Raw genomic sequence first — 15428 nt, forward strand, 5'->3', positions numbered from 1 at the left:
CTGTCTTGGACCCTTTTGCCCAGTGAAGCCTATGGATCCCTACTCAGAATCATGTTTTTAAATGTAGAAAATAAAATAGATAGGATTACCAAAAAAACCAAACACCAAAAAATTGTATGGAAACGCAGCTATCAAAATATATGTATTTTGTAAGTGCACAAATCCCAGGTCAAGAACTGCTGCCCAAGAATATAAAGAAGGTAGGGTGCTGCACTAAGAAGTAAAGTGTTTTTGAGATGTCCTTTAAAAGAAATAATTTAAGGAATTGGTGCTACAGGGGTCATGCTCCTGTTAATTAAACCAATTTAAATCAAATCAGCTGAGAATATTTGTAAAGTACTTAGCACTATATAATGCCTTCCTTTCCTTCCTTCTCTTTCTCCCCTCCATCCTTTCCCATTCTCTCTCTCCTTTCCTTCCATCCTTCATTTCCTTCCTTCCTCCCTTCCTTCCCTGAAACCTGCCATTCTTATGAGAGCTTAGTGGACTCAAGTGATTTCTTTCTCTCCCGTTTTAGAATTGGTTTCAAAACCGAAGAGCCAAACAATCAAGACAGCTGAAAGAAAAAGAAAGTTTGAATTTATCTGGACAGTCCCAGGACCAGGGAGAACACAGCTCCTTGGTTCATGGCTCGAAAAACCCTCAGACTTCAACTCCCAGCCAAGTTCCACAGGAAAGTCTCCCAGAGACCCAGTTAGCCTGGCCAAATAGATCCAGGTTCCCCTCATCTAAGATGACAAAGATGACCCTCGGGGAAGGTCCTGGCTTCCCAGAGACAGTGGCTACAGCCTCAGCACTGGCCAAGGAGGCTTCTACAAGCCCAGGAGCATGGCTGCAGCCTCCTGGCCTCACTATGGAGTCTCATCCATGTTTAAAGTCCCAGTCATGGAGAAGCTCCCCACAGAGCACGCCCTCCCGGCTCCAGACCCTGAAGAGAGGACAACAGCCGGAGAGACGGCTTTGGCTTGAGTATCTCCGCCAGCTTCACGAGCAGTCGCAGCAGTATCCCTGGATGCAAGAGTATCTGGAATACCTGCAGCAGCACCCCATTCCAGTAGCACCTGCCCTCGCCCCCAGCCCACCAGCAACCCCCCTGGCAGATACTCTTCCCAGTGCCTCAGCATCCCTGGCCACAGAAGCCACAGGGCCAGAGACCACTCCGGCCAAATGAGTCCTCCCTTAGTCCCAAGTTGCAGGAGCATCTGTAGTCACTTAGTATTTCAACCATTATGGAACTCTTTCTTGTCCCATTCCCCCTGCCCCCATAACCTCTGCTCCATGACCTGTGATTTGGTTGGCTTCCTGGGACCAGGCAGCTGTTGGACCTAAATTGTCTCTTCGATGTACTTTGAGTTAAACAATGGATTCCCCTTTTGTTATAGGAGTACAGATCTTTGCTCTGAGGTTGGTGATGGAAATTGGGAGTGTTTTAGTCTGAGCTGAGTGGGTGGGTAGCCATGTTTTTTCCCTAGTTCTGCTCAATCACTAGTCAGTATTTCAGAATTATACCACTGTTTAGAGCAGGAGCAGCAAGCTTAAAGAGTGGTGTTCGTCTCTTAATAAACAGGATTGGTGGGCCCCACTAATTAACAATGGACCCAGGAAGAAGGGTACAAGAGACCGGGGTAGTCTGGGGTGACGTGTTCAATATCAATCCAAGATAAAGGAAAAGCTTCATGGTGCTGTACCTGCCTTACTAGACAGTACGTGGGCCATCAGTGGTCTTTCAGGGCAGTCATTTAGACAGTTGCCTGACTGAGCATCTCAGAAATGGAGACGCTCATGTTTCTTTTGCATTAAGCCTACAAATATCCACCCTAAAACAAAGGTTTTTCCTTAGCTGACATTTAAAAAACCCACTTAATTGGATGCCAATATTTGTTACCTAGATATTACTCAAAGACCTCTCAGGAGGGCATAGTTTTGAATAGATGTGTATTAAGTGGGTAAATGTAGCCCTTTGTTCCTCTCTCTCTCTGTGGGGGAGGAGAGAACAGGGTAGGAGGAGGCCCCCTCGATAACTGCAGTCATGCCTTAAAAGGAGCAGAAGATGGCAATAATAGGGTTTTTACAGTTGACAATGTGTTTTCCTTATCCCAGCGCTGAAGGTAGATACTTCTGCTAGTCTTATCGATCAGAGTAAGCTCAGTCCTGGTAATGGGCCCAGTGACTGGTTCTGCCAAGACTCGGATCCAGATTCCCTCACTCTGCGCCCCTTTTCTTCCTCTTTGGGCGTGCTGCTCTCTCTGCGCAGGCCTTACCCACTCACTCCCTCCACCTTCTCCAGGGTCCTCTTGTGCCCCTGGCTTCCCTCTTAAGTATTAAGCTGCTTCTAGTGGAAAGAGCCCAGATTTTGAAGCCTTGGGCTGAACTGGGGGCTCTGATGGAGTTTGCCACGGTGATGATCATTTGCCTTTGCCGTCCCCATCCCATTTTTTTCCCCCTTATTCTTTCAGGGAAGCTGTGTGGCCTGGCCAAGTGAAATCCCAGCCTTAGTGACTTGTGTGACCTTGAGCAAGGCATTTCACTTCCTGGGGTTTGTATGGTCCTTTCCTCGCTTCCCCCCATCAGCTTTGTCTTTCCTCTGAGCATTTCTTTATTTCCTGTACCTTCAAGGCTCATCTCAGGGGATACTTTGTATGGGAAGCCTTTGCTCATCTCTCCCTAGTTACTTACCTAGATACATGTTGAATTCCCAATGGAATGGAAGGTTTGGGTGGGGTGGGGGGAAGGGAATTTGTTTTGTTTTTCTCCTATTTTAGTACCCTTACCCTAGTGTCACACAGAGAGTGGGCACTTCATTATACTTAGAGAATTGGATATTCAAGGGAGGATTTATTTAAATCAGTACCCTGCAGCAGTGCTTGCTTGAAAACTGTTGGTGGAATAAATGTTGGGTCTGAAGAGAGGACTTTAAAACAGGCAATGTTGAAGCCAAAGAAATAAACCTCCAGTGGGGGGCTTGTAGGCACTCTGGCAGTCCAGTGGACAGGATGTTTAGGGGGGAGGAAGAGAAAGAGTGGCTTCAGGAGAGATGGACCCAGTTCAGAGCAAATGTAGAAGGGGAAAAAGAAGCACGGCATCCTCAGGATTTTGGTGGCACCACACTTTCTGGAGCCCTGCTGTCGGCTCGAGGAGTCGGGTGGATCTTCCAAGTAGAGCGGACAGGCTTGCTGTGGTCCCTTTCCTGTCCAGAGCCAACTGTGCTCCCTGGCTGTTCCCAACGACAGAGAATGCCGCTCAGTCATTGCTGATGATGGATGTTCACTTGACTTTGTTAAAGCTCACCGTTCTGAGACTGTCTGCCTCCAGCTGCTTTTAATGAAGTAACCTCATTCTGTGAAGCGGATCCTTGGGCAGTAGGGGAAGGTCACTGCTACTCTTGGATCTGAACCAGACAGCGGCTGTCTTGCTATCTTTGGAAATACTCTCCTTGTCTCCCTTTCCCAATAATTTCAGTTGTGTGATGTCAACCCTGTTGGCAGGGACTAAGTTGTATTTTTATCACCCTATTTATGTCAATAAACTTAAATGACTTTTCATTACCTAGGTCTTACTTGCTAATCCTTCTGGCACCTTTTCTAACAAGGTATTCAGTTTATTATTCGGAGGCCATCTTATTTTATGGATAAGGAAACTGAGGCCCAGAAAGTCTGATTGACTTGCCTAAGAGCACTTAGTAGGCAAGGCAAACCAAGCAGTAAATTGCTAAGCACTGGGAGTACCTACAGGAGCAAAGATGAAATAGTTCCTGCCTTCAAATAAACTTACTCAATTGGGGAAGACAACACAAAAAGGATCTGAAAGCGGAGGGAGGCGACGGGGCACGAAGATATGTGGGGGCCTGGTGTGGAAGGCCGGAAGCAGAACCAGGAGGTGAATGAAGCTTGGCTGGCCTTGGCCCCTTCCCAAAATGGAGAATGGGAAGGATTCACCCGTGGGAGGAGCAGACCTGGCCCCAGGCAGAATTTGAACTCGTCACCAACACTGGAGCCAGTACTCTTTCCAATACTGCCTTTGAATGAAGGGAAGAGGATACAATTTCTACATAAGAAATTGTTTAATTCCAGGTCTAGAGGAACTTCATCCTAGAGTACAAAGTACCACATCTACCTGTTCACTCGTGCAAGTTGCTTAGTCCAAGGCTTTTTAGGTTTTTTCCACTCGAGACCCCTTCAGCGATTCTTGGAACTGTGGGTCTGGAACCCTTTTGAGATCTTGACCCACAGTTGAAGAAGTGCTGTAAAAATGTGAATGTGTACCTGGCCCAAGAAATGGTCAGAATGCAGTCATATGAAACGATGGCAGAAAAATGCATGTGCAAAGTCCAACCGTACTGGGTATACACATGAAGTTCCTCGGTGTTAGAGGTCTTATAGGAAATCTCTGATTAGTTTAATCTGTGTTTCCTCTTAAGACTCCAGCATTCCGATTTTTAAACTTGTTTATTCTAAAGTCTTATAGAATTGAAGAATTTGAGAGCTGGAACTGCCTTCTAGTTCAACCCATTCAAAAAGGAGATCCCATTGAGTGCTCAGCTGCCTCTGCCTGAGGACCTCCAAAGAAGGGCAGCCCTCCCCTTCTCTTGGGCACCTTTAATTGCTGAGGGACTTTTCCCTGATGTCAAGCTCAATGGGTCTTTCTGTGACTGGCACTCATTGCTTTTGGTTTTGCCTTCCTGCTCACCCTCCTATGACACAGACTCAATGCCCTCCACTATCCTAGTTACTTTTCTTCAGGAACCCAACAGTTTATCAGCGTTCTTCTTACATCTTGATGCCTAGAACCGAACACAGTACTCCAGCTGAAGTCTGACATGGGCAGAGTATACAGTGGGAATGTCACCTCTGTTCCTAGAAGTATGCTTCTTTAAAAAAAAACAGTAGATTTTTATGGCTATATTTTCTATTTTGACATCACCTAGATTTCTCTCTGTATTCTTCCTCTTTTCCATCCCTCTCTCAGACAATTGTCCCTTATCACAAAGAATTTTTTTTTTAATAATGCCACACATTCACTTGGAAATTTTTATTTTATTTTTTTTTTTATTAAGCAATCAGGGTTAAGTAACTTGCTCAAGGTTACACGGCCAGTTATTTCTGGGTGTGGTGCTGAGTGAGCCCGGGATTCGATCTCCAGGTCGTCCTAACACTGGAGCCGGTGCTCTTACTTGCTGAGCCACCTGGCCACCCCTAAGCAATTGGGGTTAAGTAACTTGCTCAAGGTTACACGGCCAGGTGTTTCTGGATGGGTGCTAAGTGTCTGAGCCCGGGATTCGATCTCCAGGTCTTCTCAATACTGGAGCCAGTGCTCTTACTCGCTGTGCTACCTGGCCGCCCCCCACAAAGAATTTTTTAAGAGAAAGAAGGAAAAAAACTCAGCAAAATTATTCAACAAAACAAAAAGAAAGCCCAATATTAGCAATGTTTCACACTCATAGATCCTGAACTCTGCAAAGGAGGGGGGAAGGGGAAAAGAGGAAGGGAAGGTGACATTTTCTCAGATCTCTTCTTTGGCGCCAAGCTTTAAAAATATTTTCATTGATAGCTTGTTTTGACATAACCTATTTCCACCTATATTCCTCCCCCTTCTCCCTTCCAGAGAGCCAAACATCCCTTCAAACAAAGATTTTTTTAAAGAAAAAAAAAAGAGGAAGAGAAAATAATCAAAACGGTCAATTCACTGAAAAAAGTCTAAAATATATACAGTATATATTGCATATCTATGGCTTATCCTTCCTGTCTGCCTCCACCACCTTCTGCTAAGGAGTGAGGGAGGTATATTCCCATATCTCTTCCTTGGGGCCCGGTTTGTACTTTCTAATTTTGCAATATTAGCTTTTGATTGTTTTGTGGTGGTTTTTCTTTCTGGTTACTCCGTATGTTTTCTTGGCTCTGCTTACATTGGTTCATGCGTTTTCAGTGCTTCATGTTCATCACATTTGTCATTTCTTATAGCACAGTAATATTTCATTACTTTCATGTGCCACAATTGTTTATCCATTTCCCTAACACACGACCTATATTGGTGCTTTGCTGCTACAGAAAATGCTACCATAACTATTTTGGCATATATTGGGATGGGCAGTGGATAGAGCGTTGGACCTGGAGTCAGGAACACAACCAAGAACTGGACACATCTGAACAACAACATATATTGGGGCCTTTCTTTTCTTCAGTGACAGCAGCAGAATCTCTGGGTGTGGACATTCGTCACTTTACTCTCAAAATTCAAAATTGCCTTCCAGAATGGTTTGTAACCATTTCACAGCTCCACCAACATTACTTTGGTATGCCAACCTTTCCCAAACTCTCCAACATTGGCTATCCCCATCTTTTGTCATCTTCTCAAGTTTTCTTGGAGTGAGGTGAAGCCTTGAGGTTGTATAGATTTGCATTTCTCTAAGCTCTGTCCTGAATAATGCAGCCCAAGACTGCGCTAGTTTTTTTCATTGTCATATCATGTTGCTAGCTCATAGTTGTTTAGTCATATCTAGTTCTTCATGACCACATTTGGGGTTTTCTTGGCAAAGGTACTGGAGAGGTTTGCCATTTCTTTTTCCAGCTCATTTTACAGATGTGGAAACTGAAGCAAATAGTTAAGTGACTTGCCCAGAGTCACCACACAGCTAGTTAGTGTCTTCAGCCAAATTTGAACTTAGGTCTTCCTGACTCCAGGCCCAGTCATGACTCCATGACACCACCTAGCTGCTCCTATATTGAACTAGTCCACTAAAACTCACAGATCTTTTTAAAAAAATGCATTAAGATTGTGAAGATTTTATGGGCACAGGTTGTATTTTCATTATAGCTGTTGATTAAATGCAAAAGCTTCAGAAGAGACAGGCACATTTGAGAAATGAGCAGTTGGTTTAACAGATGATGACTGACCAGGATTTGGATTTGAAGAATAACATGGTCTGGGGCAGGGGGAGGATAGCAGATCTGGAGAAACCTGGGTTTACATCCGTTCTGGGATACTTAATTGATGTGTGACCAGTGGACAAGTCACTTAACTCTGAGCCGTGGCTCATGAAAGACAAGAGGGAAGTCAGGCAGTCTGACATGTACCCTAGACTTTGGGAAAGCAGATTTCAAAGAATCAGAAGAAATGATAGGTATGATCCTATAACTTAAAGAAGGGAAGGTCTCAATAGAAGAATTCTGAAGATATAAAATGAAGGTAATGTGATCACCAAGATGGCAGAACCTTTGTTTTCAGTACGACTCCAACCAAACCACTTCAAAACAAAGAGAAATATGCCCGAACCTACTGAAGTTTAAATTAGGTCATCAGGATAGGGGAGACATAATGCAAGGTGAAATTGTAGAACAGACATACTTCCAGATCCTACTCAGTCTACCTGCTTTAGCCCTGAGCTCTTTTTATTGGTGAGTGAATGCAAATTCACCTAGTTCAGTCCACTATAACTTTCCAGCCCTAGCCCAGGCCACTCTTCACCTACCATCCAGTTCACTGCACACCCCTTCTTGCCATCTGACCCGTCCCTGTATGTGTATCTTCCAACCCCAGATTTCTACCCAGTGCTCTGCACACAGTAATCAAATCAATAATGGTTGAGTTTCTAGAAAGGGGGTATTAATCAGCTACCATTCCTATGACTTCTGAGACTGAAACTGCCCTCCCTGGCTATTATTCCCCATGTGTGTTGTCTCTGCTTATAATATAAGCTCTCTGAGGGCAAGAACTTTATTACTTCTATATTTATATTCCAAGCTTAATAAGAGAATGGAAATTGGTTGGAAGTCAGAAAAAAAGGTGACAGAGTAGATAACTTAGAAATCAGAATGGAGAATCTTTCCAAAATAGCAGAGACCCTGAAAAAGGACAGATTTGGAATACAGAAGTGGAAGAAAATTTGCTAGAAGAGCAGCAAAAGACAACTTTTTGGAAAGTACATGGATTCTACACAAGTATAATGAACTGAGTTGAAGACGGTATTTGTGGAGATAATGTAGATGTCCCAGAAAAAAAGGGGGTGAGTTTACTTGAATGCCATCCTGCAGGAAGTAATATAAGAAAACTAGGAAATTTGAATATAGATGATAAAGTACTGATTGATTGAATCTGTAGATTGCTATCCGAGGATCATTTGATGCTTGAAACTCCAAAGCATGTAGCAAATTTCAAAATTTCCTTGCTAAACAGATTTTGCAAGCAGCCAGAATGCTTTTAATTTTGGAAGAAAGTTATATAGAGCAGGATTATAATACATATAAGAATACATATAATGCATAAGAAAAGAGATTAAAATAGGATTTTATTAAAAAAAAAAAAAAGGAACTCATGATGTTTCCCTAAAATAGCATAACCTACAAAGACAGAACTAAATGGGGAGGGGGGAGGGAAGGGAGTGTTAACAGGATTTGAGTGATTCCTACAAAAGAAAGGAGTTAAGGAATGGATAGATTCTTTCTACTTACACATATGGGGATCAGATATGGAAATAAGGGTTTTTAGAAGCTGAGGTTAAGGCTTGCCCAGATTCTGAGGTCACATATAACTAGGAATGGAAGGAGTTGAGATGTGAGCCCACAGCCCATGTGTAACAGACACTGCATTCTCACCACTCTACTTTGTGCCCTTCTTGAAAAACAAGAAAAAGGAAAACCTCCTTTGGATAGTCAATGTCCTTGATCAATACATTGGCAGTGGAATTACTGGAAATTGTTAGCAAAAAATATTTTCTGGCAGGACAATGAATGAATAAGCAAACTTTTTGGACTAGTTTTGTGTAATAATGAGGATTTTAATCCTGATAAATAATAATTCTCAAGTCTCAAGAGAGAGAAGAGGGGATTTACTTTTTACTTTTCTTTTTTATATCAACTGTTTTTCTTTCTAGCCTCCAACCATCCTAAGAAACTGATGTTCCTGGTATTATTATTATTATTACAGTACTACAGATGAAGAAACAGACTGGGGGAAGTTAAGTTACTTGCCTAAAGTCACATGGCCGGTGAGTGTCAGAGGTCAGTCTACTGGGCTCCAGGCCTTGTCTCATCTTGTATTATATCATACCGCCTCCCATTCCAGGGAACTGGTGGGCTGGCATATACCTCAAACTTGTACTTTTCTGGGAAGATACTATGGTAAAAAAAGATGTTTTTCCAGTGTGAGATGCATGCATTGGGAATGGGATTGTACTATCCTCAAAGGTGGATATCTTGAAGGCAGGATTTGTAACAATGGGGAAATATTTTCTTTTTTACTGACTTATTAGTTGAGGATGGATTGTCTTTTTTTTCTTCTTGTTTTTGTGTTTTATTTTTAAAATATATTTTAATTTCATTAAATATTTCTCAATTACATGTAAAACTTTTTAAATATTCACTTTAAAAAATTTTGAGTTCCAATTCTCTTCTGCCTCCCACTCCTTCCCCTTTCTTGAGAAGGCAAGTAATATGATATCTATTATACATATAAAGGCATGCAAACTATATTTCCATATTCACCACATTGCAAAACAAAACCAAAAAACAAACCCAAAAGCACAAGAAAAATAATGTTTTTAAAAGCATGCTTCAATCTTCATTCAGGGTTCATCAGTTCTGTCTCTGGAGGTGAATAGAATTTTTTCATCATGGGTCCTTTGGAGTTGTCTTGGATTATTGTCTTGATCAGAATGGTGAAGTCTTTCACCATTAATCATCCTTAATGATATTGCTGTTACTGTGTACATCTCCTGTTTCTGCTTACTTCACTTTGCGTGAGTTCATATAAGTTTCCCCAGATTTTTTCTGAAGCCATTCTGTTTGTCTATTCCTATAACACAATGGTATTCCATCACAATCACATGCCACAACTTGTTCAGCCATTCACTAGTTGATGGGCATTCCCTTGATTTCCAACCCCAAAAGAGCTGCTATAAATATTTTTGTACAAATATTTATTTTTCCCTTTTATCTTTTTGGTATACACACCTAGTAGTGGTATTGCTGGATCAAAGGGTCTGTACAATTTTATAGCCTTTTAGGCATAATTCCAGATTGTTCTCCAGAAAGGTTAGACCAGTTCACAACTCCACCAACAATGCATTAGTGTTCCAATCTTTCCACATCCCCTCCACATTAGTCATTTTCCTTTTCTGTCATGTTAGCCAATCTGATAGGTGTGAGGTGGTATCTCAGAGTTGTTTTAATGTGCATTTCTCTACTCAGTAGTGACTTAGAACATTTTTTCTTGTGACTTTGATCTCTTCTGAAAACTGCCTGTTTATAGGATGGATTATCTTTCACAAGTTAGTCCTACCAGAACCACAAGCCCTTTTGCCTAATCTGATCTATCTTGCCTCAGGCCTGTATTACAAGCGTTGGCATCTATATGAGCTGCCCTTTCAAGGCTTCTGGCCAGACCCAAAGGCAGTAGTGCGTGTTTGTCTTGACACAAGCCACCATCTTCCTCTCTTCCATGTTCAGTTGTGTCTTTTTTTCTACCTACCAGACACTCAAACTATGCATTGCCATGCCATTGCCATGCTTTCAGGCCTTCAAGATTGCCTGTTAGGCCTTAGATGGAGGAAAGCTTAGGAGAATTCCAGACAAATTGACCACTTAATGCTTTGTAACTGACTTCTTTTTGCTCGCTTCCCCAGAGTTTTGGGAGATCTAGGAAAACCCCAGCTTTTGGACTAAGGATGACCAACACCACCCTCATCAGAAGGCTTCCAAATTCTTCACTTTCTGCTATTAGTAGTATCACCTGCATATCTCAGCTTTTACACTCTCCTCCTTCACACTTATCAAAAGACTTCTTAAGCCTTCTTCACCTTCTGTCATCGGAGCAGTATCATTTGCATGTCTGAGACTGCTGATATTTCTTCTAGCACTCTTAATTCTGACTTTTTCTTGGTCCAACCTGGTATGTTGCATGATCTCTTCTGCATATAGGGCAGCTTGATGGCACAGTGGATACAGTACTGGGTTTGCAATCAGGACATCTTCAAAAGTTCTAATCTGGCCTCAGACACTTCTTAGCTGTGCGACCCTGGGCAAGTCACTTATCCCTGTTTGTCTCAGTTCCTCATCTGTAAAATGAGCTGGAGAAAGAAAGTGTTGTAAACTGCTCCATTATCTTTGCCAAGAATCCCCCCCCCCAAAAAAGGGTCATGAAGAGTCAGACACAATTGAAACAGCTCAACAATAAGAGCTCTGCGTATAAATTAAATAAACAAGATGACAGTTCATAGCCTGGTCATACTCCTTTCCAATCTTGAACCGATCACTTGTTCCATGTTCTGTTTTAACTGTTGCTCTTTGGCTCTCATGCAGGTTCTTCAGGAGACAAATACAATGACCTGGTTCTCCCATGTCTTTGAGGACATGCCACATTTTATTGTGATTCTCACAGTCAAAGGCTTTAGTGTAGTCAATGAAGCAGAAGGAGATGTTTTTCTGGAGCTCCCTTGCTTCCTCCACAATCCACCAAATCTTGGCAATTTGGTCTCTAGTTCCTCTGCCTCTTTGAAAACCAGCCCTCTCTTCAGGTAGTTCTCAGTTCACATATTGCTGAAGCCTAGCTTGCAGAATCTTAAGCATAACCTAGCTGGCACGTGAAAGGAATACAATTGTTTGATAATTGGAATGTTCTTTGGTGTCACCTTACTTTAGGAAGGATCTTTTCTAATCCAGCGACCACTGTTGAGTTCTCCAAATTTGCTGGCATATTGAATGCAGCACTTTTCTAGCATCATTTTTGAGGATTTGAAATAAAATAACTCCACTGGAATTCCATCATCTTCACCAGCCTTATCATTAGCAATGCTCCCTAGGATGCACTTGACTTCATTCTCCAGGATGTCTGGCCACACTGTCATGGTTATTGGTGATGTTAAGATCATCCTTGTATAGTTCTGTATATTTTTTGATACTTAACCTCTTCTACTTCTGTTAATTCCCTGCCATTTTTGTCTTTTATCATGCCCATTTTTGCATGAAACATTCCCTTGCTATCTCTAATTTTCCTGAAGTGATCTCTTGTCTTTCCCATTTTATTGTTTCCTTCCGTTTCTCCCCCTGCTCATTTAGTAAAACCTTGCTGTCCTCTGGAATTCTGCCTTCAGCTGGGTAAATCTTGTCCTTCCCCTTCTTTCCTCAGCCTCATCACACAGCCATTTCTCTTTCTTGCTCTTCTTTTTCTTTGGAATGTTTTCCATTGTGGCCTCCTTCCCATACAGCATTGTGGACCTCTGTCCATAGCTCTTCAGGCCCCTGTCTGCCAGAGCTAGTCCCTTATGTCTATTCATCACTTCTACTCCCTGCTCATGCAGGATGTCATTCAGGGCATGCCTGGATGATGGTTTTCCCGACTTCAATTTAAACCTGAATTTTGTTTTGTAATAAGAATCTTATGATTCTTATTGAGCTACAGTCAGCTCCAGGCCTTGTTTAAACTGACTGTATAGAGCTTGTCTACCTTTGGCTGCAAAGTGTATAATCAGTCTGATATCTGTATCGATCATCTGGTGATATCCATGTGTAGAGTCACATTTTGGGTTGCACAAAAAGAGTGTTTTGGGGGCAGCTAGATGGCACAGTGAATAAGACCCTGGCCCTGGAGTCAGGAGGACCTGAGTTTAAATCCGACCTCAGACTTGACACTTACTAGCTGTGTGATATTGGGCAAGTCACTTAACCCCAATTGCCTTGCCTTCTCCCGCTCCAAAAAAAAGAAAAGAGTGTTTGCTATGACCAGTAAGTTATCTTGGAAAAATAAAACTCTATTAGTCTCTGCCCTTGTGACTCCAAGGTCAAACTTGCCTGTTATTCCAATTATCTTTTGATCTCTTACTTTAGCCTTCCAGTCCCTTATGATGAATGTGATTTCTTTTTGGGGTGTTATTTCTGGAAAATGTTCTAAGTCTTTATAGAACTGATCAACTTTGGCCTCTTCGGCATCAGTGATTGGAACATAGACTGTGACTGTCAGTAGTTTGCCTTGGATTCAAATATATCATTTGGTCATTTTTGAATTTATAGAGAGGTATAAATTGATTGCTTTGCAACAGAGAGGGCCCACTTGAGGTTATGTAACATAAATTTATAGTGGACCCAAAGGGAAGCTTTGTCATTTTTATTAAGCTCCTTTAAGCAGCATGGGAACAGCAGCAAAGTCAGTGCATGGTGGGAGTAATCCAATGTTGGAGCTTGGCAAAGAATAATCAGAAATAGGATAAGGGGGCAGGGGGTTCTAGAGAAGAGAATAGGGTGGAGTTGAACTGGTTCACTAGAGTGTCAAGATGGGGAGGGGAGGAGACTGTAGCCAGTGCAGGGTGATTGCCAGGGAAAGAACTGGAGGGACTGGAAGTCATGGTGATGGTATTCTCTTCTTAGTCCCCTATTAATGACATGGTCCAGACCAAGGACTAAGGTTGGTTCCTAAGCAGAGGCAATGAATCAGCAGGGATCCCCACCCACTCTGGCAAGAAGGTAGCTTCTGGTGTGAAGATCTCCAAGAACTTGGAGTTGAGTAGGGTGTAGTTGGCCAAGTAGACAGTGTTTCGTCCTGCCATGTAGGTGGCCCAGAAGCAAGAAATCCCAATGGTCATGACTGGTTGCACTGAGTCAGCAAGGCCAAGTTTTTCTCAGCAGGCCGCTTCACCCATCCCTTGGCAAACACCACATCCCCCTTTGAGGTGTCCATGTTTCTTTGGCACCAGGCTGTCCCATCACTGGTGACCACAAAGACCACATTGGTGGTAGTACCCATTGGCCACCACACCCTTCCACCTCTCCAGCATGGTCCAGATGTGTGCCCCCAGTATACATAGACCCCTACAAAGGTGAGACTGTGGCCTTGGCCCTTGCACACCTGATGCAGGAAGGCCTGGGCCTCCTGCTGGACCTTGATGTGCAGGGCAAACTCCTGGAGGATTTCCTCTTGCAGATGGTGGTAGAAAGCCCAGGAGCAGGGGAAGCCACTGAAGATGATGTACTTCCAAGGGACGTAGGCGCTCGTCCTTCATCCTGTCTTCCAGCTGGTAGCTAAGCCAGGGGGTCTGCAGAGCCTGTCTGTGAAGTAGTGTGATGTGGAAGAGGTGGCCCAGGCTCTTCTGCGTCGGGGGAGATGATGGCCCGTTTCCTGTTCAGTTTAGCCAGGGCATAGAGAGTGGTGTACTGGCCCATCTGGTTCCCTAAGCGGCCTTTGGTGTTCACTGTCCAGCTGCTAGGAGGCAGCTGGACCCTGGGCACTGAAGGGTCTGGGAGCTTCCACAGGTTCCACCATTCCAGGTAGAAGATGGTGGGTGCCATGAAGAAGAGAAAGCAGAAGATGGGCACAGAGGCATCCCAGGCCTCTGTCATGGCCTCTGTAGGGAGGAGAGGATGGTCAATCCCCCATCCATCCCAGGCTCTGTGCCACCAGAAGGGATACAGGGAGAGGCAGGGACTCTTGGGGGGCATGGGGAAAAAGCAAGCCCTTCAAGCACAGACAGCAGATGAGGTCATGTGAAAGGGGGAATGGGGTGGGGTGGGGGGGAATGGGGTAGGGTGGGGGGGATGGAGGTGAGGCCTGGGGAGGCAGCCAAGGAAAAGGCACCAAGTCAGGACACACTGAGTGGGGGGAGGAGCAAGGTGTCAGAAGGCTGGACAGCTAGGGACACTGGCCCAGGCCTCTCTGCTCTCCACTGACTCACCAACTGCCTTGTCTTCTAGAGCAGATGTGGACTCATGGTCCATGGTTCTGGGGTGGTGGCTTTCTCAGGTGATTATCGAGGGGATGTGCTGGGAGGGGAGCAGTGGGAAGTGATCCCATGAAGGGGAGGGGGATCCCTAGGGCTCACATCTAGGGGTCTAGGACAGTGTCTCCCCTGGATGAAAGGGAAGAGACTGGAGAGAGGAAGTCAGCCGTAGTGAGGAAACAGAGGGGACAAAGGGACAAAGAGGCTGGAAGGACCTGGAGGAGGGAGAAGGGTAGCTGTGGCACAGCAGAGAGCCCTCCACGTGTTCCACCAAGGACCGGGCGGAGGGGAGCCCAGGGGTTTCCACTAGATGCCGCCCAGCAAATCTCACCAACGCTAAGCAACCCAGGAGTGCAAGTGCAGTCACAATGTCCTTTGGAGTCAGCACAGACAACGTGGCGAGTGAACACCAGGTAAATGGGGGAAGGGAGATCACTGGCCACTGGGAGGATCAGAGAAAGCTCCCTGGAGGAGGCGGCACCTCAGCTGAAGAAGGGAGACAGCTAGGGATGAGGAGAGAGCTCATGCTTAGCTGGGCCAGCTTATCTGAACACACACAAGGCAGGGAGAGCAGTCACTTCACTGGCTGCGCTAGAATGCGACAGTAAAGGCAGTCACGGGCAACGTCTGGAAAGCTTGGTTAAAGCTGATCTCAGGTGGACCTCGAGGTCAGCAGGAGGGGTTGGTAGCTGACTCCCAAGGCACTAGGGAACCACTGGAGGTTGTGGAA

At 44.2% G+C, this 15428-nt stretch overlaps 1 protein-coding gene and 1 pseudogene across 9 annotated transcripts in view; one reads left to right on the forward strand and one right to left on the reverse strand.

Annotated features, from left to right (window-relative positions):
• The window catches only part of LOC138161828 (paired mesoderm homeobox protein 2-like), a 69889-nt gene extending 62080 nt beyond the window's left edge, over positions 1–7809 (forward strand). For all 9 annotated transcript variants that reach the window (XM_069088797.1, XM_069088805.1, XM_069088801.1 and 6 more), the window contains one exon: positions 518–7809. In XM_069088797.1, coding sequence (XP_068944898.1) covers positions 518–1171 — 654 coding nt within the window. In that variant the 3' untranslated portion in view covers positions 1172–7809. The remainder of the gene's footprint in view (positions 1–517) is intronic.
• A 5575-nt stretch (positions 7810–13384) lies between these two features.
• LOC138161372 (galactoside alpha-(1,2)-fucosyltransferase 2-like) lies at positions 13385–14321 on the reverse strand (annotated as a pseudogene).
• Between the last annotated feature and the right edge of the window lie 1107 nt (positions 14322–15428).

The sequence above is a fragment of the Petaurus breviceps genome, unplaced genomic scaffold (assembly GCF_028583685.1).
Source record: "Petaurus breviceps papuanus isolate PSGF00001 unplaced genomic scaffold, PetGlider_PUasm1.0 185, whole genome shotgun sequence".
NCBI lineage: Eukaryota > Metazoa > Chordata > Mammalia > Diprotodontia > Petauridae > Petaurus > Petaurus breviceps.